General features: G+C 48.7%; 1 protein-coding gene across 8 annotated transcripts in view; it reads right to left on the reverse strand.

Annotated features, from left to right (window-relative positions):
* The window catches only part of FAM193A (family with sequence similarity 193 member A), a 174,128-nt gene that overhangs the window by 43,332 nt on the left and 106,436 nt on the right, over positions 1-24,360 (reverse strand). For 5 of the 8 annotated variants that reach the window (XR_009540457.1, XM_060148847.1, XM_060148851.1 and 2 more), the window contains 7 exons: positions 22,543-22,667; positions 17,612-17,759; positions 7,586-7,663; positions 5,884-5,996; positions 5,507-5,749; positions 2,986-3,166; positions 2,718-2,897 (listed from right to left, as the gene is read on the reverse strand). Coding sequence is in view for 7 of the 8 variants with exons in the window: in XM_060148847.1 (XP_060004830.1) it covers positions 2,718-2,897; positions 2,986-3,166; positions 5,507-5,749; positions 5,884-5,996; positions 7,586-7,663; positions 17,612-17,759; positions 22,543-22,667 (1,068 nt within the window). In the remaining variant the exon portion in view is untranslated. The remainder of the gene's footprint in view (positions 1-2,717; positions 2,898-2,985; positions 3,167-5,506; positions 5,750-5,883; positions 5,997-7,585; positions 7,664-17,611; positions 17,760-22,542; positions 22,668-24,360) is intronic. The other 3 variants (XM_060148853.1, XM_060148849.1, XM_060148852.1) reach the window with 2 other exon arrangements.

Here is a 24,360-nt window from a genome sequence, read left to right on the forward strand (position 1 = left end):
AGTAATCTACCAAAAAAAAAAAAACCAACCCCAAAAACAACACCACAAAACTTCAACCCTTCTAAAACAAGTTTATTAGCAAAGCTGCAGAATTCAAGATCAATATATGAGAATCTATTGTATTTCTATATATTACCAACAGTCAATTGAAAATCGAAATTAGAAAACACCTTTACTACAGAATCAAAAGACATCTAATACTTAAGAATAAACTTAAGAAACATGTTCGAGAACCACAGACTAGAAATTTTTAAAAACCGCTGAGAGAAATTAAAGATGACCTAAATAAATGGAAGCAGCATGGTCACTGACTGACAGATTCAATTTTGTTAAGACTGTATTTTCCCAAAATTGATCCTTATCATCCCACAAATAAAAGATTAGGCCCAGAGAAGTTTGCTGATGAATTCTATCAAATATTCAAGAATTCAATGCAACCTCTATCAAAATCCAAGCAGGTCTTTTTGGAGAAGGTAACAAATTGTTCCTAAAATGTATACGGGGAATTCCCTGGTGGTTCAGTGGTTAGGACTCGGTGCTTTCACTGTGGTGGCCCAGGTTCAATCCCTGGTCGGGGAACTAAGATCCCACAAAGCCATGCAGTATGGCAAAAAAATAAATAAATAATAATAAATAAAACAAAAAATAAAATGTATATGGAAATGCACATAGATTTTGAATGCATTTAGACTTTGAAAAGGCTAAACAATTTTGAAAAAGGCCCACCAAGCTGCAGGGCAGATCCTACCTGATTTCCAAGCTTACAGTAAAGCAACAGTCAAGTAGAGTATGGGTTTAAGGACACAGAGATCAAATGAACAGGATCCTGAGTACAGACATTAACCCATACATTTATAGTCAATTGATTTGCAATAAATAGCCAATGCAATTCAACAGGGGAAAGGATGGCCCTTTCAACAAATGGTACTGGGACAACTGGATACCCAAATATGCAAAAGGTGAATTTGGACCCTAACCTCAGACCATAAGCAAAACTGAGTCAAATGGACCACAGACCTAAGTAAGAGCTAAAATTATAAATATTATAGAGGAAACGAGAGTTTTGTATTAGGTAAAATTTTCTTGGATATGACTTCAAAAGCATGATTCATAAAAGAAAAAATTTATAAACTGGAATGCATCAAAATTAATAACTTCTGCTTTTCAAAAAACACCATAAAAATACTAAGACATACCACAGACCAAAAGAAAATATTTGTAGATCACATACTTGATAAATGACTTGTACCAATATATACCAATATATACAGAACTCTTTTTTTTAAAAATATTTATTTATTTGGAGGTGCTGGGTCTTAGTTGTGGCACGCAGGATCTTCGTTTCAGTATGCGGGATCTTTAGTTGCAGTGTGTGGACACTTCATTGAGGCATGCGGGATCTAGTTCCCTGACCAGGGATCGAACCCGGGCCCCCTGCATCGGGAGTGTGGAGTCTTAGCCAATGGACCACCAGGGAAGTCCCCACAAAGAATTATTAAACTCAAAAACAAGACAGAGAAGGAAATGCAACCCAAACGGCCCCTCAATATATGACAGAATGAGCTCAACTTTGGAGCTCAACTTTGGAATGAAAACTGAAACCTCACGGGGTTACCACTTCTCATCTACCAGACTGGCAAGAGCTCAAAACTCTTCCAGGGGGAGGGGAAGGCATCACGCTGACCCGGGAAAGCCACTGCTGGTGACCGCTCCTAGGGACAGAACTGCCTACGTATAAAATGTCAGATATGTAAGGTTACTCACTGAATAGTTTATGATGGGGAAACAAACGGAAGCAAACGCAAGTGTCCGTCAGCAGGGACTAAAAAGAAAAACAAAACGAAACTATGACACGTCCACACGATGGAATACAAAGAGACCAGCAGCGGAGCAAGAGGAAGTGCGCTCTGTACAGGTGAAGCTGGTCAGGACACACTGCTAGGCAGGGAAGAGAACAGAGTGTGCATTAGTATAAGCCTTTTTCATGAAAAGGCGAAGAATAGTTGTATTTGCATAAATAAACACTGGAAGGACCTAGTTTTAAATAGGTAAAACTGGTTACGTATTGGGACTAGGGGCTGGGGGTGAGCAGGCGCTGCAGCCGGTAGATGAGGAAGGAGGTGGGAGCGTGACTTCTCAGGGTAGTAACACCTTCTGGTGTCCTTTCCTGCAGATTTACACCACCTGCTGAAATGGTTTTAATCAGCCTGGACCTTCATCTGTTCTTCCTTTCATTTAAAAACTGCTTGAGCGCCTATTATAAAACTCTGAGTCTCTAAGAAAAAATAACAGTCTGGTAAGGTACCCGCACCTCTGGCTAACAGAAAAACAGACACTATCAGGAAAGAAAAGCTCCCTTACAAAACCAACCTCTTCTGAAATTTTAACATTCCACTCTTTCATTTTATTAAAAAAAAGCCCTTCCCTTGCTTCCCAGACAAGAAAACCTCCCCAACACTTAAATATCTGGAGCCACTCTGCGGTGCCGCAGAGTCAAGACGACATCGATCACAGATTCAGGAAAGAGGAACAGGACTGAAGGGAGGGAGCGAGTCACGTCTGCTTATTTGCAAGGATGCCTCGACTCTCTCCAGGCCTAATCTTCAGAAGTTTTTCGAAATAAAATAATTCTGTGTTCAATAACGCTCATGTTTAGAGAAACCAGAGGCAGGAAAGAGACCTCTGGCAAAACAAAGTTCGAAAAAATAAAATCATACCTGCTGAGTTGAGTAAGACGGGGGTGGACTGTCCACTTTACTTTCCTCCTTCCCAGGGCTCCCGTCTCCTAGAGCTGTGTCTTCCTTCGGGGCTCCCGGGGGCTCCCCACTACTTTCGCCGTCTGCCTCCTCGTCATCAGCCTCTGAAGAACTACTGCTGGTACTGCTTACCTGAGGGGACTTTAAAAACAACCCTTTGTAATTTACACTTTTTGAAACAGAAGAATGGAGGCAACTGACACACCAGACACCGTCTGATGTCACTTACTGTCACTATGAAGACGCATGCCCATACCTCGTCCTTCAGGGCCATGTTTTCCCCGCCACCATTCAGTTCACCGTGGATTCCATTCATGCTGGCCACCACCTCGGCATCATCATAGTTACTCAGCGGATAAATATCAGCAAACTTAGCTGACAACGGCGCAACATCTTCATCGTCACTACAACTGAGAGAGCAGAGACGTCACCAGGGGGCCGCTCTCTGCGAGCACAGCGAACGCACCACCCGCCAAGCAGACACCGCGCTCGTTCACAGGAGTGCTGCACTGAGTGCCACGCATGCCCCTCAGCATCTCCTCGTAACCTGAACGCACGAGGAAACGCCTGGAAGATTACCATTTGTGCTATTTGGAAGAACGGAAAACAAGACTCCAGAAGGAGAAACATTAAGGAAACCACAAAATTTAATCAGATTAATTGATGTTGCACATCTATTCAAGTTGAAGTGCCCTGGTGTACAACTGTTCTCTCCGCCATTTCCAAGCAGACACAATTTTTGATTCTAATTAAAGGGGTATGGAGAACAACCGTAGGTCTTTACCGTTTGTTTTTATAACCGCCAAAATTTCAGACACAGCCAGCTGAACAAAACATTAAAGGCACTTATGTGACAAAATACTACAAGATTTTTCACTACAAGGCCAGCTGTGGCCAAGTCCAGTCATAATCTTAATTACCAGCTTTAGCAAGACATCCAAGCGATGGGCAAATGGAATATCTACCAAAAAAAAGTAAGAAGACTTCAAGGCTAGAGCCTATGAAGACCACTTAAAATGTATGACTTTCTGGTACATGGAAAGAGCTGGCGCAGAGCTCCTGGCTCAGTGTGCACGGTTCAAGGCACGACTGTAAACGGACACCCCACGGGTCCACGTAAACATGCCACCGCGCCCGCCTGGAGCCTCAACACTCAATGGCCTCCAGAAGGAACAAGCCTAAGAACTGGAGACCTTTTGGCTTTAGGGAAGAGTGTCCAGAATTGCCAAACTCAGGTTCTTTTCCACTTTTAGGAAGACAAGAGTCAACAGACTACAATGTGCTATCATCCGGAGCTCATCACAGCAAGCACGGACAGTGCCCAGCAGGCCTCCTGGGGTCCCACTGCACCTGAGGTAACAGCAGGCTTTGCCCTGGGCTGCACCCACACCTGCTCCTGAGGTGTTAGCATCACCACGACCCAGAGGAGGAAGCCAAGGTGCAGAGATGAAGGAACTAAACCACGTGCTCCATGCAATGGAGGCGACCCCAGAACCCGTGAAGTCCAGACAGCACTGCAGCCCAGCGACTAAACCGCCACGCTTCTATTTCACCAACTTAGAAGCGGCACCACGAGAGACAACACGAACCAGCGGCCACATGGAGCTCCTTGGATCACAGAGTGTCTACCGGGAAGACACGGATCACAAGGTGCTGGCAGCCAGATGCCCAGAGCATCCGCACATGGCCCCGGCTCCGCCACTCAACGCAGCATGGGAGACCACGGCTGGCGCCAGCCGCCAGGACACAGGAGCGGGGCAAACTCTTCCAATGTAAGTTCTTATTCGACTGCACACGCTGAACTGCGGGATGCTCCTGTGATGAGCTAGCTGGCAGCTAGCTGTGAAGCCCTCAACACTCTGCACCGGCTCCGAGAGCACAGGGCTTCTACAGCTATGAAGCACCTTGAGTTCAGTGAAAGGAGTCACGGGGTGTTCAGGCCAATCCCTTTACTATTATTCTGTGTTTGAGACCAAATCCATATTGAGAATTGAAAGACTCCGAAGGAAAGCCTCAGAGTCACTGTGCGAAATCCAGACGGGGGAAGCGAGAAGTCTGAGAAATGCGGGGCACCATCCCTCCACTGGGAGCCATGGCCGGGGGGCCGGTCACCTCCACAGGGTTCCCGGCACCCACACACACTGTGACATGCAGAAGGCATGTTTTATTTCTTCAAACATATACCCGCGTGCAGTCTGTCCAGAAGCTAGAGCAGGTAGCCTCAACACGAGACACGGCCACGAGTCCGAAGAAACATGGGCCCACTCCCCTCCCTGTGAACTGGCGACAGCAGCCACCTCGCTTGTACAAAACATCCTTCTAGGTAATGTGGGAACACGGAGAACAGAACCTTTCAGTCACGTGCTAAAGTGATCATCTGAGTTCTTAGCAAGACATGGAACAAGCATGGATGCTGGGCTGATGATGAGGCGGAATGAGCAGCGGGCTGGCCCCCCGTGATTCAGTGAGCGCGGGCCAGGCCGGCGCTGGGAAACACTTCCCTGCAGACCAGCATGTGTTTGTTTGCCTTACTGCAGTTATTCATTCACCTTCTTTTAGGCAGGTCATGAAACAGTGTCAAAGTTTGGGCTTACTGATTCCATGTTTTAAAATCTATTTAAAAGAATGAAGGGTCCTTTTTCTTGAAAAGCACTATAATGCTATCCATACTTCTGCAGACATTACTGTCTCTATTTCTCATCATTGGATTAGTTAAATTTCTGAAACCTTATGACAAAGTCACGACTTACAAAGTTGGTGCAGAGCCATTGTCTGTGAGGATGAGTCTGGGATGTTGCTGAACTGTAATGGGAGAGCTGGAACCTGACCCTGAGCTTGCTGATGACACGCTAGGTGGGCGCATCTCAGAGAGATAGTCGGGAGCAGAGTCCACCTGGAGTGGTAGCTGGTGAATGTGGATGTCGCCAGTGACGGGGGGGTCCATGATACCACAAGTGAGGATGTGTGAGAGGCTGCAGTCATCGCAAGCACATCTGATTGGGAATTAAGGACAGTTACCGAGACAGCCAACAGAGAAGGGCAGACCGTGCTCTTTAGAGGTTGGTGCCGGCCCTCTGTGGGGTCAGCGAGGGTCCCGCAGGCCCGCTGCGCGCACACGCAGGCTCACCTCCTCCTGTAGTTGCAGTTGGGGCAGTCGGGCATGCTCAGTCGCGACGACAGCACGTGCCTCATGGTGTCCGTGAAGCTGTTCTCGCCAGCGACGGCCTTCTTGTTCGTCAACTGGAGGAAATCACGAGACAACGGGTTAGTTTTGCAGGACGCGCCGCCCCGTGACACAGCTTATATTTTCCAGTAATTGTGGTAGTGTGTGTCACACTCAGAACCAATGACCACAGCTTCCTAAGGTGGGGCAGGGCCAGGAAAAGGGGCCGCAGATGTGTGAGGCACACAGCCGTGGGGCTGGGAGAGGCCCTGACACAGGCCAGGGACCAGTAACCCCTAACAGGCTTCCTCACCAGCAAACACGCCGCAGCGTCCCTCACAGCAGACACCCAGCCTTTACCCTGAATCTGCCGTGGGCTTGGTACTTGCTAGGTACCGGGAACATAGAGATAATCACTGCCCTCAAGGAGCTTAGATTCTGGAAGAGGGGACAGGCAAGAAACCAAATTTGAAGACCGTGACGTAGAAGGTGCCCTGGGAGACCTGCTCAGCATGCTGGAGGGGTGGGGGAGCTGCTCGGCAGGTGCCAAGCCTCAGCAAGGCCCAGGTGCAGTCTGGTGATCCCATCAGAGGCAAGGAGGGCGTGCGGGCCAGCGAAGAGCACTAAGCCGGGCATCCCCTCACGAGACCCTTGGCCGCTGCTGAGCCTGGGCTGAGCAGGGGTGCGTCTCGGGAACAGCTTCCCCGCCATCGGGCCTGTGCACACAGAGCTGTGGCACCCAGCGCCCACGAGTTACACAGACGCTTATGAGGCACGATGGAAGCTGGACAGTCAGCACGAAGGCGGCAGTGGGCGGGTGGGAAGGAACGCAGCAGAGAGGAAGGCCAGCTGGAGAGGACGCCAGTGGAGCATGGAGGAGGGGGGACCCGGGAACCACCTAGGAAGCGGCCCCTCAACCTCCACTCGAGCGGGCGAGCCTCTGGATTTTAGAGAAGGAGCCTGTGGACTGGCTTGGGCAATGGGATGGGTGGTGGCCAGAAGAGCCATGGGACAGGACAGAAGCCACACAGGTAAGCGAGCGGAGCACGGCTGCCCTCTGTCTACCTGTGGAGCCCAGAGGAGACCACGGGTGCGGGCGAGGCTGGGGCCACCGACACCTAGGGAAGGCCAAGGGAGCACGCCCGGCAAGGGAGACTAACTGGGAGAGAAGCCAGCACATGCACGGGAAGCAAGTTTCCCAGTGAAGTCCAATGCCCTGAGACCACCACACCGCAGCCCCCGCGAGTTCTGCCAAAGCGGCAGGCAGAGGGGTGGGGGGAAGAGCCGCTGGAGGAAGGGGTGCGCTGGGGCCGCCAGCAGCCACGGCGAAGGCATGGCCCCCGGCACACGTGGCGCGCACCAAGTTTCAGCCCTGCGACTTCACTGTATGCACGCTGGCGAGTAAACTGGGGACACGCCACCCGCCTAGGAGGAGTCCGTGGGGACTCAGGGGTGGCTGTGGCCCGAGCGGGTGGCTCTGTAAACGCGGGTGTCCCCTGAGGGATACAGGAGAGAAGGAAGTCGGAAGGAAAACCAGTTTACACCACTGCCACGCACAGTGAGCAGAACATGCAGTGTGGTGCTGAAGTGCCGGTCTTTTGGAGCCGTCCACCCGCAGGGAGCAATTCCCATTCCTGTGAACCGCCCCTCCGGCCCACAGCCTCACCTGCTCTTCCATGAATCGCCTTTGTTTAAAAAGCTCCCAGTCTTCTGTTAGCATGCGCTGTTTGGTTTTCATTGTCATCTAATTCATGGGGGATGTAAAAAACAAAAAGTCTTAGTACCAGCAAGAGCTACCCCGGACATTTTCAAGGGGAGACTTTTAAAACGATACATACAAGAGACCGCGTCTGCGGACAGAAGCCACAGCACTACAGAAACGCTACCTTATACTCGATCTCAGCGCCTCACGTGACTCGCTCAAAATCATCGCAAATACTTTTCTTGCATGAAAAACACAGCGAGGAGTTCAGATTTTAAAGAGAAATTAACGTATCAGAGGTGGATCTGTCAATACGGTGAGTGGACAGTCACAGTTCACTGAACAACCGCGAGGGGCCCTGCACGTGAAGCGTGAGCCCTGGGGAGGTCGCCCTGAGCGCCACAGCAGGCACCAGGGGCTGCGCAGGGAGGGGCGGGGGCCTCTGTTTAAGCACGAGCTTCAGCTTGTGAAGATGAGAGAGCTCTGGAGCTGAACAGCGGTGACGGTCACAGCAATGTGAGCGCACTCAGTATGAATGAACTGTAGACTTAGAAACGGTTAAGGTAGTAAATTTTGAGTAACGTAGATTTTCCCACAACTAAAAAGAAATTGAGGGGAATAGGGAATTAAGAATGGGCTCAAGGCACTGCCTTATTTGAAGGAGGAGGCTACGAAATGATTAAATCTTGGTGTTTATATAAATGTATTCTTGTAAATTAACCACTGAAAGGATATGGGATACGTGTCTTCAAAATTATTAGAAGGAAAAAAAAACGGAAAAGGGCGTATATTCAGTCCTACAGGGAAGGACATACTACAACCAGCAGCGCTCCCAGCTGCTGGACAGAATGCTGCTCGACTCACAGACCACCTAATAAATAGCCTATTACATCTTCAAATTAAAACAAACAAACAAAAAACTGCCCGTTAAACCCTCCAAAATAAAACAAGAGTAACTTAATAAAATCAAATTCATGCACTTAAAATTTTTTAATAGTTTAAAAGTATCAGAGAAGAAACCAAAGTTGAAATTACAGTCTGTTTAGAAATAACTGACAAGGAAAGCCCCACAAATCAAATTTTATAAGATGAGCCCAAGATGCAGAAGAAAATGTACAGTTTAGTGGCGTTTATGAGAGAACAGAACAACAAAAAAAGCCTGAAAAGTATGTGTTCAATGTAAGAAGCCCAAACAAAATGAAACAAGAAATCAACTGATAAGCAATTAAAGGTAAAAGCTGAAATTTGGAAAACCAAGAAGTAAATGTGATCAATAAACCCAAAAGTTGGTTCTCTGAACTTCCTCCCAGGCCGAACAAGGGAAGAAAAGGAACAACAAAAATAGCGGGAGTGAGAAGGGACACGGACACATACAAAGATTTTCTAAAACCACAAGAGAAAACCCCTGTGCAATTCACGCCTTCCACATATAAGAGCAGCTGCCAACAGGTGGCTCGCGGCTATCTTGTCGGCCCTGCACAACGTGTTTTACAAGCTGAGCCAACGTGAAAAAGCCTTTGAGATTTCACCTAACAGTCTAGACTCCTGGCCTCTCTCGATGCTGGACAGCTCAGAGGGCAGGCTGTGGGCACAGCTGGGACGCCAGGGGCACTCCTTTTAGGGGAGCAAGTGCTCTCATTACAGTGCGAAGTTAGAGGCAGGGGAATTCTCCTGTAGCCATCACGCACCCATTTTCATCAGCTGCCCTGTAAGCACAAGCTTAAGCCCACCCCTTTATATGAATGATGTGGATAATTTCCCAGGCAAATATCAATTTGTAAAACTCACTTAAGAAGTAGGTTCATGAACACAATGTGTACTGAAAAGGCAGTAAAAGATACTGAGTCCTTGTTCCTTCCCCTGCAAAAATGAACCAGGCCCCAGAGTTTCATGGTAGGGTCTATGCAAACCCTTTGTAGATTAGGAAAGTTGAACTATTCCTAAAAACTGGAAAAACATGGAAAGTTCTCAATTCATTCTATGAGATTAGCATAATTATCCTTTATACAAAACAAACAAGACCTCAAAGATGAAAACTCAGTAATACCTCAGAATACAGATATAAAAATCCTAAATAAAATGCCTAATAATGGATTAAAGAATAATATATTATAATCTAGTAGGGTTTAATTCCAGGAATGCAAGGATGTTTCAAAATTAGGAAGCCTAATCTAATTCATACAAAAACACATAAAAAGAGAAAAAACATACAAACTTAATGTCTATTCCTGCTTTAAAAAATTTTTTTTTAATTAATTAATTTATTTTTAGCTGCATTGGGACTTCACTGCTGCACAAAGGCTTTCCTAGTTACAGCGAGCAGGGGCTACTCTTCGTTTCGGTGCGCAGACTTCTCATTGCGGCGGCTTCTCGTTGCACAGCACGGGCTCTAGACGCACGGGCTTCAGTAGTTGTGGCACGCGGGCTCAGCAGTTGTGGCGCGTGGGCTCCAGAACGCAGGCTCAGTAGTTGTGGCGCACGGGCTTAGTTACTCCGCGGCATGTGGGATCTTCCCAGACTGGGGCTCGAACCTGTGTCCCCTGCATTGGCAGGCAGATACTTAACCACTGCGCCGCCAGGGAAGGGCTCTTTAATTTGCTAAAAAGTATCAAAAATTTGTATGGCAAGCATCAGACTTAATGTGAAACCTCCAAAGCGTTCCACAAAAGCCAGGAACTGAACAAGGATGCTGCTGCTAGTAACACTCTTACTCATGACGCTTTGAAGATTCTAGCTGAAGTGAAAAAACAAAACACAAAGTTCAAATGCTAATAAAGAGGATAAGACAAAACTATTATTATTTGTAAATGATGTCATGGTCTCCTAGAAAACTCAAAGCAATCAATTCCAGAACTATTTGAGAGATGATGACACGGTGGGATGACTGGACACAAAGCAGAACTCAGCTCGCCTATAAGGACCAGCAATAACTCCTTAGAAAATGTATTCCACCATCTAAGATGCCACTCGTGATAGTCCCTAAAACTGTGAAACACCTACATATAAATTCAGTAAGAAATGTACAAACTATAAGACCATAATATAGGCTATAAAAGACAACCTAAAAAAGGAGATATATACCATAGTTTGGAATGGGAAGATTCAATATTGGTGCTAATTCTCCCTTTACGTAACGTGGGTCTGCAGTTTTCAGGAGAAACATTTTTCTTTCGTGAGTAATTACTGCTGCAAATTTTAAAAATGATTTAAAATGAGCTAAACATTAGAAAAAGTAATCATTTCTTTATCTTATTACAGAGCTCAGTACAGAGTTGTTTGATAAATATAATCAATAGAAACCTCCTCTTTGACCTTCTCTTCGCAGCCTCTGGGATTAATTTTGTGGAACATTTGGGTACCTGTAGGCTTATATATGCGTCACACAACAAACAAAGGATAAATCTTTAAAAGCAAACAAGAACAACGGATTTCAAAGCTGTCAACTGTCTCCCCATGGCCATACTTATTTGTGAATACTAATTATTTTACAGATGTGCAACATTTTGCAGTCTTGAATTACTATGTAGTTTCTAAAATGCTACTTGATTAGAAGAGACTGATATCCATTCCAAGGATTCTAGAATGACTGGTACCCTCTGGATGCAACTAAAATTGCTCGATTTCCCTAACTGGTATTAATGGCATCGTAGTTCCTTGACAGGTGAATGAAAATAAGAATGCACCTTTGGGTTGCTTTAATGAAAGAGGATGGCTTTCCACTGTGAAAAGACAGAGAATGCTTTCTTTTTTTTCCTTGTAAAATACGTGTAACCTAAAATAAACCATCTGAACCATTTCAGTGGTATCCCCTCTCTCTTCATCTTGCAAAAGTGAAACGCAGTCCCCATTAAACAATAACCGCCCGCCTCCCCTGGCCCCCGGCACCCACCCTCCTACTCTCTGTCTCTATGGATTTGCCTACTCTAGGGACCTCAGGTGAGTGGGATCAGACAGGATGTCTTTTTGTGTGTCTGGCTTATTTCACTTAGAGTAATGTGTTTAAGGTTCTTCCACGTTTTTAGGTCTTCCACGCAGGTCCCTGATTCACTTTGAGTTCCCTTTTCCATATGGTATTAGATAAGGGTACAACTTCATTCTTTTGCAGGTGGATACCCAATTTTCCCAGCACCATTTGTTGAAAAGACTGTCTTTTCCCCATCGAAGGGTCTTGGCACCCCTGTCAAAAATCACCTGACCATATACGCAAGGGTTTGTTTCTGGGCTTTCTACTGTTATCCACTGGTCTGTATGCCTGTCTTTATGCCAATACCACGCCACTTTGATCACTGTGGCTTTGTAGTAAGCTTTCAAATCAAAAGTGTGAGCCTCCAGTTTTGCGCTTTTTTTCCCCAAGACTGTTCTGGCAATTCTGAGTTCCTTGAGATGCCGTATGAATTTTAGGGTGGGTTTCTCTATTCTTCAAAAAACATCACTGGGATTCTGATAGAGATTGCACTGAATGTGTAGACCACTTTGGGTACTACTGACGTTTCCACAGTATTAAGGTGTCCAATCCAGGAACACAGGAATGTGCTTCCATTTATTGATGCCCTCTTTATTTTCTTTCAGCAATGTTTTGTAGTTCTCACTGTACAAGTCCTCCACCTCCTTGAGTAAGTTAATTCCTAAGTATTTTACTCTTTTCAATGCCACTGTAAATAAAACTGTTTTCATAATTTCCTTTTCAGATTGTTCACTGTTTGTTTGTACAAATGCAACTAATTTTTGTGTGTGCACTCTGAATCCTGCTACTTTGCTGAATTCACTTACAGTTTTTAAATTCTAACAGTTTTTTTTTTTTGCAGAGTCGTTAGGATTTTCTACATATAAGATCACATCATTTGCAGAGACCGTTTTACTCTTCCTTTCCAATTTAAATGCCTTTTATATCTTTTTCTTGCCTAACTGCTGTGGCTAGATTTTCTAGTACTATGTTGAATAGAAGTGGTGAAAGCAAGCATCCTTGCCTTGTTCCGGATCTCAGAGGATTAAAGGCTTTCTTTTAATCTTTCACTTCTTTTAAAATTAATTTTTATTGGAGTATGGTTGCTTTACAATGTTGTGTTAGCCTCCACTGCACAACAAAATGAATCAGACATACATATACAGATATCCCCTCCCTTTTGGACTTTAATCTTTCATTATTGAGGATGATGTTTGCTATAGGTTTTTTATATTTGTGGCTTTTATTATATGGAGGTAGTTTCCTTCTATTCCCATTTTGTTGAGTGTTTTTAATCATGAACGATGGTGAATTTTGTCAAATGCTTTTTGCTGCATCAACTAAGATGATCATGTGGTTTTTCCTTGTTGATGTGGTATGTTATATTAATCAATTTTCATACCTTGAAACACCTTTGCATTCCAGGAATAAGTCCTGCTTGATCATGGTGTATAACCCGTTAAATATGCTGACTTCTGCTTGCTAGTGTTTTGTTAAGGATTTCTGCATCAATATTCATAAAGGACGCTCACTGGTCCGTCGTTTTCTTTTCTTGCAGTGTCTCTGGCTTTGGTATCAGACTTAGGCTGGCCTCATAGAATGAGTTAGGAAGTGTTCCCTCCCCTTCAGTTTTCTGGAAAAGTCTGAGAAGGATGGGTATTAATTCTTCTTTAAATGTTTGCTAGAATTCACCTTTGAAGCCATTGGGTCCTGAACTTTTCTTTGTTGGGAGATTTTTGATTACTGATTCAATCTCCTTACTAGTTATAAGTTACTAGTTACTAGTAACTATTCAGATCCTCTATTTCTTCATAATTTAGTCTTGGTTGGTTCTTTGTTGCTAGGAATTTGTCCATTTCATCTAGGTTATCCAATTTGTTGGTGTACAATGGTTCATAGTACTCTCTGGTAATTCTTTTCATTTCTGTAGGACTGGTAGTAATGTCCCTACTTCATTTCCGATTTTAGTAATTTGTCTTTTTTCTTTTTCTCTTAGTCCATAAGCTAAAGGTCTGCCAATTTTGCTGTTCTTCTTGAAGAACCAACTTCTGGTTTCACTGATTCTCTCTTCTGTTTTTCTATTCTCTGTCTTCGTTTACCTCTGCTCTAATCTTTATTATTTCCTTCCTCCTGCTAGCTTTGGATTTAGTTTATCTTTTTTTTCTTTCTACAAGTTGCAAAGTTAGGTTGTTGATTCGAGATCTTTCTTTTTTAATGTAAACATTTATAGCTATAAGAACAAGTATTTTTAAAGAAACAAATTCGCTTTCAGTCTTACTTTTTAAGACCGTATTTTCCTTTTAGAAACAACATGTATGTTGCTATTTTTACATCCCCCCATTTTATCACAATAGCAGTGATAACACTGTGCATTATATTTCTGATTATTATATTCCTCGCAGCAAGGAGGTTACTGCTTAGCACAGTGCTTAGCACACTGCACAGCAAGCCACCATTTATCTTCTTTCTCTTCACCTGAATTATCATTTTAGTTACACCGTTTTTCTGAAATCATCTAAATAAGATCACAAGTTATTGACTGTCATCAGAAGCTTACACTGACACAGCATGATGGAAAAGTCAGGGATAAATCAGACCCCCACTCTAGCGCATGGCACCAATCTCTGCAGAAGGAACCGCCAGCTGCAGTGGAAGCCCCTTCAGATCAACTCCAGACTGAAGGCTCCTCTGCGACAGACGGCGAGCCCCTGCTCGACACAAGGACCAGCGCTGCTTACATGCCCGCAGGCCTTCGTTTGCACTTGTACTCACGAATGAGCGTCTCCCCACTGCCACTATGGAACTCTGCAAACTCCCCGAGTAGTGCTCAGCATCAAACACAAAGTTCAACAAGCCCCACTGTCAGGGCCAGAGATGCAGGGGACCTCACAGGTCACCTACTCCAGCCACATCTAAGATTCCGATGTCAGGACTCCCCTGGTGGTGCAGTGGTTAAGACTCCACGCTCCCAATGCAGGGGGCCCGGGTTCGACCCCTGATCAGGGAACTAGATGATCCCACATGCGTGCCGCAACTAAGAGTTTACATGCCACAACTAAGGAGCCCACATGCCACAACTAAGGACCCCACATACCACAACTAAGGAGCCAGAGAGCCGCAACTAAGGAGCCCGCCTGCTGCAACTAAGACCCAGTGCAGCCAAATAAATAAATATTAAAATAAATAATTAAAAAAAAAAGACTGCTGTCAATTCACTTCTGCACGTCTCCTCTCACAGGGAGGGGGCAGCTCTGTCTTCCTGTGTTTCTCCCTGGGGTCAGACTTCAATCGCTGGGCTGGAGGCCTCTCTCTCCAGACCTCCTCACAGCGCTGAGGACAGGGGCTGCCCCAAGTTCCTGAGGCTGCACTGCCATTTCCTGTTGGGGTCTGGCCTGTTCGTAGATGCCTTGAGGACAGACAGCGCAGCCCTCACATCTGGACTCCAGAACTCTGTCTAGGACCCTCCCCAGCACAGGCTTCCAAGTGACAGTCTGTTTACTGCTGCCCATCAACGTTTCAGCATCTGATCCGCCCTCCAGTTGATTCGCCAGGACCCAGCTTCTCTCTACACGTCTGTTACTACTGTAGATACTAACGGGGTGGCAGAGGGGCCCAAGGCAGAGCTGCCAATGTCACTGTCCAGGCCCACAGCAAACACTGGTGGGGGAGCCATCTGGACGGACTGTCTGCTGTTGTCCTTGCAGCAGTTTATTGCCCACATGGACCCAGAAGGTTCTCAGGGGACGCGGCACATGGCTTGTGAGGTTCTAGGGTGTCCTCCCTCCTCTCCTAGTCCAGGGACCCTGAAGACAAACTGAGGCCAGTGTAAGCAGCAACCCTTGGTGAGGACAGACTCATCCTCAGTCTGCTGGACAGGGGGTATTTTCTTCAGCCTAATGTTGGGGACAGGGGTTCCGTGACCTGATGCAATCCACCCTTCCTGTAAGCCGAGACGGCAGGACAGAGACTTAGCAGGTGGCGTAACCTCGTGGGTTCCCACAAAGCAGCCCAGACCAGCTCCTGTTTCTCACACGTCTCTCTCCCTGAGAAGCCTTCGCACATCACTCGTTCTTTTAAAGCAAGAATGGCTCATCAAATTTCTTCTATCGTCAGCTTGGACCCCAAAGACGAGAGTTCAGCCAGGGAGAGGCTGGCGTCTAGTCTTTGACTTTTTTCTGAAGGTCCCTCCTGCACAGAGAACTGATGCCCCAACGTCCCGGGAAACCAGGGCTCCCAATTCTCCCCTCTCCTCTGTACTCTGGATAAACCACCGCACTTAACGGATGTGGGGTTTCCTCTAAAGGTAACCCAGTAACCGGCTCGGTGCAGCTCAATTCAGAACACAACGGACTGTTTACTGCGGTCCTGCTTTTTAGTAACCACACACACACAAAACTGATTCAGAATTATATAATACAAAGGCTCAAACAGAACCAAAATGTCATCTAATCTGATTCTGTCATTTCACAAGTGGGAGACTAAGTAAGGCCCAGGGAGGGGAAAGGCTTGAATGAGGCTCACAACCAATCTGGGGCAGGGCCTGGCACCAAATGCCCCTCAGGGTCCTCCGCAGGACCTGAGTCCAGAACACCCCGAGGAACAGGCAACAGCCCCCGTCCCCTGCAGCAGTCTCCCCTCCGGGTGCCTGTGCCCTCTGCTGCCCGGACAGCAAACTCCTGCAAACGGGCTGGTGCACGCGCAGGCGGCAGGGGGGAGGGAGCTGTCTGCTCCCCTGCCTCGGAGTGACTCAGCTGCCGGCCGCCTGGCTGCACAGGCCTCAGGGGCCGAGCTGGCTGCAGGTCCAGGTGGAGGATGCACAGGTGGAGGATGCACGGCTCCCTGACCCCGTGCCTACATTTGCCAGCCTCAGGCGAGTCACGCAACCTGGGGCCAGCCCTGCCCCCACAGCGGCCGAAGCTGAGGCGTCAGTGGTCAGCAACGAGCCACAGCTGGAGAATTCGAGTGCCCCGGGGGCCCCAGGACAGCGGGGAGCGTGGGCCAGGCACAGAGTGGCTCCCGAGGCCACGTGCTACACATGCAGCAACTGTGGAAGAGGCCAAGCGCATGGCGCCGGCGGAGCCACCTGCCCAAGACAAGCTCAGCTCAACAGCGCCGAGCTGTCGCGTTGCCAAGGCGCACCTGACAGAGGGGAAGGCCAGGATCACGCGGGAGAATATGGTCGGAACCGCTCCCCTAGCTTCTGAATGAGAGACTACTTAGAGTAACGGTCCCTGAGGCTGCAGAGGGAGAACTGCCACACGAAACACGGAGTGAGGCTGGAACGAACAGTGACGTGGGCACACGCCAGTCCCTTCCTTCTTCCCAATCCCTCACCACGCTCAGGTGGCAACGCCGAGACGAAGCGTCACAGCCAGCGGCCAGGCGGCACCCAGGATCCCAGGCAGACTCTGCACCAGCACCCGCCTTACGCCAGAACCAAGGTTCTGTTTTCCTACAGCCTCAAAAGTACAACACGGAGCTGTCACTGTTCCCTTATTACTCCTCACACCCTGCAGTACCCTGGAAAAGATCCATGCTGAACGCCTCCCCTGCCCAACCCTCCTGGGGGTTTTAGAAAGGCGGGCTGGCCGGCCGGGATGCCGGCTGGAAGCCCTGCCCGTGGGCCCCATCCCCACAGCAGCACCTGCCTTCCACCCTCCTCCACCCCTGCAGACCACCTGCCCAGCACAGCCGTGTGTGTTCGTGTCTGCGCTCCCGCTCGACATGCTTAGGGACGGGGGGAGAATGGGCTCTGAAGCTCACGTGTGGCCAGTGTTCAGTAAACGGGTCCTGACACGGCAAGGTTCAGCCGTTTCCAAAGGCCTCAGAGGCCCCCGCCGGCAGCACCGAGTCTGGGCAGCAGCCTGTGCCCGTGACCGTGGCTGTACCCAGGCCAGCAGGGACCTGACCAGCAGCTGACCCTGCGGGCATGGCTGGGCGTCCCCTCCGGAGCAACAGCAGCTGGGAGCCCCCGCTCGCACCCCTCCCCTGGGCACGTGGCGCCTCGCGGCGGGCTCCTTGCGGCCGTCGCAGCGGTGCACACCCACCTGCTCGTCCACGTAGGCGTCGATCCTCTTCTGGCACTCCAGCCACTCCTCGGCCACCCCGCGCAGCTCCTCCTCGGAGCGCTGGTACCGCTGCAGCAGGGTGCTGTACGTGTCCTCGTTGCAGGTGTCGTGCGTCGTGGTCCCCAGCCTGGGGAGAGAGGCCTTTCAGCACCCTGGCCATCATCTCCCCTCCCGAGGTGGCAAGTGGGGCACCACCACACACCCCACGAGGCTGCTGTGCGGGATGAGTTAAGCACACAGCCCAGGCACCCACGACAGAGTCTGGCCTAGAGAAGACGCTCCAGGAAGCAACAGCTCCTAAGAAAAAAATGAGTGGTGAGTCACGCTGTTCTACAAAGACTAAGGGCCAGAGATTCAGTTCACTGGATGTGGGGTCGTAAACTGTTTCTCCCTACTGAGATTCACTGACACAGAGAGAACAAAACATTTAATGAGAAATACAAAATTTGGACCTGGTTTTCAAATCAAGTAAAACAGGAAATTCAGTTCAATAAAAAATATAATCATAGTTTCATTTACTCTGTGTATCTTGCTAAGAAAGATGGTAAGATGGCAGACGAGAAACTAAACAGAAAACGAAAGTCACAAATAGAGGTAAACACCTGGGCTTCTCAAGAGGAGGGTGGCAGGGGAGAGAAGGAGAGTGGGGGAGGGGTGCAGGCTCACAGGCAGGTTATCTTCAGACACCGTTCCTTTTCCTAATACCTAAACGTGTCAACATTTGAACCAAAGCAATGGTGATAAAGACCTCATAACACAGAATTTCAAAATCAAAGGCCACGTTTATAATCGCTGACGAGCACAAAGATGACGCGCGGGCTTAATAATCGCTGCTGTTCACACGAAAGAACTGGAAGTGACCCGCTGGGATCAGTGATACCACACCAGACACGCCTTCTAACCACACACTAAGTTACACCTATGCGCTCACACTCAGACTCAGACACACATGCACTTACAGACACATGTTCTGAAATGGAGATGCTCCCATGTTAAGTGAGGAAAGGACTACGTCACCACGTGTAAAGATGCACATGTGTGGGAGGCGTGGACACTGGAAAAAATCTGGAAGCAGCACCCAGTTGTTTATGGTACCTACCTTACCTACCTCTTCAGGGTTTCCTTTGCTTTCAGAATTCTATTGCAATGACAATCTAATAATTTTATAATGAAAATAAACAACAGCGATTTAAAAACAAGAACTTTTCCATGGGTGCAGACACCTTCCTTTCCACCCTGGTGACCACTGCACAAAGACGCACGTCGTGCGAATGGACTCATTCTTGCCGAAGCCGTCTACACCGGCTCCATCACTTCAAGGAGGGAGCACGCGGAAAACAAGGTCACTGAAAAGCTGTGCAGGAAAGCCCAGAGCCAGGAAAGGGCACGACGCGACCCACGCGGTGATGGGGCTGGCTCAGACACCGCGGCTGTCCCCAGGAAACAGAAGTCCTCAAGACCCAGAATCCAGGGCCTCTCGAGGCCCCCCTGGCTCCACCCAGCACGTGGGTGCCTCCAGGCCTGAGAGCACGGCAGCCCACGAGGCAGCGGTCTTCTCCTCAACCCCTGCCTCTGCAACCCTGCTTGTCACAAGCTGATTTCCACTCTTCGTGCAAACCCCACCTTGCCCGTTAGGCCACCCAGAAGACTGGGGTGGAGGCGGAGGGGACTCATGCTCTCCCCCGCTCCTGCCTGAGGTGAGAACCGCTCCCCTCCTGTCCTACGCGCAGACTCTACTTAGAGCCAGTGGAGGGCAAAGCAGCCGGGGGTCCTGGGACTTCTGTGGTGGGGCACTCAGAGCACAAGCTGTAGGCACAGGGCTGGAGTCCAGAGAGGAAACAGGGAGCTGCTAGACTGCAGAAAGTGTCCTCAGGGTCAACAGCATCAATGGGTCAGCAGACAGGTTACTACCTACATATTCACTCTGCAAACACATGACAGTTAACAGCTGGTAATATCTATTATGAATATTGTCTATGTGAAACAATAAGTGATAAGGAAAATGCGATAAAATCAGTTCAGGTACGTTTACTTACAAGCCTAATTAAACATTCCCCTAACAATGAATATATCAATATACTTAAAATAAAGACCAAATTGGGCAATAGCTACTAAAACCACCACAACAAATAAGGAGAGACAACGGGGCTCCTGGTCTTGCCAGAGGGATGGAAGCAGACTCGGACAGAGCTTCTGGTTTCACACGAACTCTCAGGCAGCACAGACAGTAAGTGGCCTGCTGGAGGACCCAGACCCTGGCATCGCTACACGACAAACGGAGCTGGTTCCTTAATGGGTAAGTTGTGAGGGAAAGTGGATAGGGGTGGGGCCTGCATGTTAAAGCATCTCAAAAGGCAGGGAGAAAAAGGGGCCAGGAGTGGGGGTCAGTGTTTAACGGTGACACAGTCTCCATCTGGGGTGATATCCAAGTTTTGGAAATAGTGGTGACAGTTGCCCAACGTTATAAATGTAATTAATGCTACTGAATTGTACACTTTAAACTAGTGAACTATATGGTGTGTGAATTCTATCTCAATAAAGCTGTTAAAAAGCAGAGAGACATAACTTGCCTAAATTAAGTCAGTTCCTTGAATGAAGTCAACCTTCGGGTAGATCATTTGTATTTAAAAAAAGAGAAAAAAAAAACGACAGCAAATAAAAATCAGGCAAGACTATGGAAATGCACATGAGTAATAAGAGAATAAAGAACGGGGGATTTCCCTGGCGGTCCAGTGGTCTAAGACTCCACGCTTCCACTGCAGGGAGCACACGTTTGATCCCTGGTCAGGAAGCTAAGATCCCGCATGCCGGACAGTGTGGCCAAAAAAAACAAAAAGAGAGAGAATAAAGAAAGGGAATCACAGGATCGCTGTGCAAGACAACTGAGTGACAGCTCTGGGCGAGGCTCCTGGGCCCGGTGGGGCATGCAGACGGACTTGCTTCTAGGTGAGCACGCTGGGTTGGGGCTAAGGGATGTTCACCTGCTATCAATCCATTCAGCTTACATTTATTTTGTGTAGTTTTCTGTATCTGTATTTTACTTTATAATAAAGTTAAACAAAATGCAGGCCCAGAGACAAAGTGTCAGTGTTAAGATACTCACAACTATGGATTTTGTGTGCCACAGACATAGTTATCACTTTAGGGGGTAGTGTTTGTATATAAGTTGTCACAAAATTTTTAGGAGTTGTTAACTAGGTATCTGTAAACTAGAAGTTCAAATCTGAATTGTTCTTGGGTCCAACAAAGGTGTCCCCTGGGGAACTTGAAGGAATGGCTCCTTCTGGCGCCCCAGACTCCTGGGGAACGCCCTGCTTGCCTTCTCCCCAGCTTCCATCCCCATCTCTATGCACCCTGTCCCTCACCCGCTCCTGGTAGCAACTCTGCAGCTTGGCCCCAGGATTAACACTGAAGACTCTAAACCACTGCTGATCTTTGGAGACTGACCACCATTCACAACGAACAAGATGAGAAATCCAGAGCCAGGGCACAGGAAAAAGTGGGGTTCTACAACACGTTTCAGGTTTCTGCCACCCACCCATGGTTTGATGAGAGGCCCATCAAACTCCCTGGCTCACCAGAAAAAGAAAAAACAAGGCTAAATACCCTGGAATGCTGCTATAAGGACCCCCACCCCCACCCCCACCCACGCACACACAAGATGCACATCTTTTTTATAAGAAGTGCTCTTGCTGGATTTGAGCATCGTAACTGGGCACAATCTCCATGAGGGTCGCTCACGTCTCATGGAGACATGGACACTCGTACAGGACACGCATCTCTCTGTGCACCCACCATGGAACGTAACGGCGCTGTCGGAGTGGGCGGGACGCAGGCAGTGGTGCGGGAGCTGCTGGAAGCAGGGTGCGGGCCACACCAGTAACTCTTTGTCCTGACCACCTTGGCCCCAGTCCTCCTTCCCCAGCTGCTTTTAAGGTTATTCTTGCTCCGGAGGTAAGGGTGAGAAGTGGGAATAGCTAGGACCCCTCAAATAGGAGTTAGGAATACAGGAAACAAAGACTGGATTGAAACATGGATTTCAAGAGAAAAAAAAAATAGGTGACTATTGTGTAAGTTAACTACAACAATAATATATTGACGTAAAAATAATTCCCCTTCTTTGCGAATCTGGCCCAACCATATTTTGGTGTGGACCTTTAAACCAAGATGACTACAGTCTGTGCTGTTCTATGATGCGTCTACAGCCTGGGAATCTGTTCACAGGTGGTAAGCAGATGAGGAACAAAATGACCCGCTGCAGGGCTGAGGTAGCTCACACCTGGCTCTCTAGCACAGGGACAGCAGATCCAAGGAGGGGCCCAATTTGTCAAGCCACCTCGGAGCAAACACCCCCGGCTGCACTTTCCCCTTCCCCCTCACCAGGGCAAGCGACCTGAGGCTATACTTGGGACTCCGGGCTTGGCACACCTGATGAAGCCCCACGGAAGCTCTACAGCAGTAAGAAGAACCCAAGCCATGAGCCACGATGTGGAGCGAATGCTTGAGAGACCTGACAGCGTGTCTAATACCTCCCCTAGCGCCCCAGAACCCCTTAACACCACCAGCCCTCCCCCGGCCCCCCAAGTGCCCCAGCACAGACCACACCACAGCCACCTGGCAAAGCCTGGGACTTGTCAAGTGAACTGTTATGTTTACCGCAGCTTTTCCTTATTCAGGAGAAATCTGTGATGCTAAACCTTAGTAGCAATGATACTGGGTTTATTATTTTAAAGTTCAATCGTATTACTCTTTGGGTTTTGAGCTTTCAACCAAACTGTATTTTCCCCTAAGCCCGGTAATTTTCTGGCAAGAACTGCCCCTGCAGTGGCATTCAGGTGCGCACCTGCTGCACCCCAGGGCAGGAGCACGCCGTCACGCCAGCAGGACACATGCAGGTGCAGACCGAGTACCTGATCTGTGACACCAGTGCCGGCAGGCTGCTCTGGAGAAGTGGCTCCGCAAAGACCAGATCTTCAAAGAGGTGCTTATTGTGCAGCTCCCACGTAACCTGGAACTTTTTCAAGTGCTCATTTTCCTAGTGAGACAGATACACAGAAGATACATCCAATCAAAGACTGAAAAATTCCCAGAAGGGTTTCTCCCCCCGCCCCCAAACCCACATCCTCTGTCCAGGCCCAGAACATTCTGCTCATGAGGGGCTGCTACTCCCTGTGCATCCAGCCTCCCTTCCAAATGACTCAACACAAAACAACGGGGCGGCGAGATGCACACAATGAGGGGACAGAAGAGAGAGGCCAGCGTGCACGGCCAGCAGCCACTCCTCATAACCACGCCTCCCAGATGTCCTGCAAGCCCCGCCTCTCAAACAACTTAACTAAACGCACACAAATCCTCTGATGCCGAAGGACAAGCACTTCCGCGCCTGTCTCGAGAAGTCTCCCGTTCTGACAGACACAGTAACTTCCCTGCTAGTGACAATGCAGGGAAGGCCAGCTCTTTCTTTCCCTGCTAAACATGGGCAACCTCATCAGTTACTTTCGACAACAACTTTTGAACATTTGGAAGCATTCTGGCCATCACAGCGAGTGACCTCCAGAGAGGACAGGGTGACCGGGGCAGACAGCGCCACGACCTCCCCACGTGCAGCGTTCATATTCAACAGCTCTGGCCGCAACCACGCGTGTGTGAACCCACACGTCCATCTGTCAGTCACACGTACACTACTCGTGGAGCATCACCTCGCACCTGGGGAAACATTCCTCACCTGAGTGACGGACGGTCTGGAGAGGCTTCACTGGGCATCACACTCCAGTCCCCTCTGAACAGGTGACGCATGCCGCCCCATGTACTGGTCTGTTCCTATTTACTGTGTAGCCCAACTGAGCTGAAATTATGACACCTGGAGACGTCAGGACACGATCTACACGTGGAGATCCCATTGCTCTGTGCCCTGATCCCCAGTGGACGGAGGGGCTGAACGAGCAACTCAGGGTGAGCACACACCTGCAAGACGCTGCTGAGCACGTGTGCTCCTGCCCTACCATGCACGCACACCTGCTCTCGAGTTGCACACAGCCCTCTGCCTGTACTCGAGACCCGCACAGAGACTCGGCAGGGCACCTATGGCACCTGCAGGAGGGCGTCTATGGCACCTGCAGGAGGGCGTCTATGGCACCTGCAGGAGGGCGTCTATGGCACCTGCAGGAGGGCGTCTATGGCACCTGCAGGAGGGCGTCTATGGCACCTGCAGGAGGGCATCTGTGGCACCTGCAGGGAGCCTCAAGCCCTTGACTCTGGCAACGTTCCCAGTGCCTGTCCTCACTGCACGTTTAACCGAAACACCAGTGCCTCCCAGGTCTAAGTTTTATCATTCTTGTTTCACACGCAGCATCTCTCGGAGCAATTACGATACAGGAAAGCTGGGTGGGGCAGAAGACCAGGGCCTGAGAACCGAAAAACTAGGCCCAAGGCCTGGAATGAGGCCTGATTACAAGCACGTAATTTTAAGAACGTGCTTGTCATAATGACACAGCCACCGAGGCAGTGAGGAAAGGACACGTGCCACGCACTTCAGCAGCGAGCACTCTGCACAGGCGCTGTGCTAGCACGAGGCCACAGAGACTAGCGCAGCAGGTCCCGGACTGCCGCGAGTCCCCAGGCGACAGAGGATCGGCGACGGTCTGATTTATGATTTGTCTCCATGACGAAGGAGCTAAGGCAGCAGCCAGACTAGGCCCTCAGCCAGATGACAGAGGGTCCAGGGAAGG

The sequence above is a fragment of the Lagenorhynchus albirostris genome, chromosome 4, assembly GCF_949774975.1.
Source record: "Lagenorhynchus albirostris chromosome 4, mLagAlb1.1, whole genome shotgun sequence".
Classification (NCBI taxonomy): Eukaryota; Metazoa; Chordata; class Mammalia; order Artiodactyla; family Delphinidae; genus Lagenorhynchus; species Lagenorhynchus albirostris.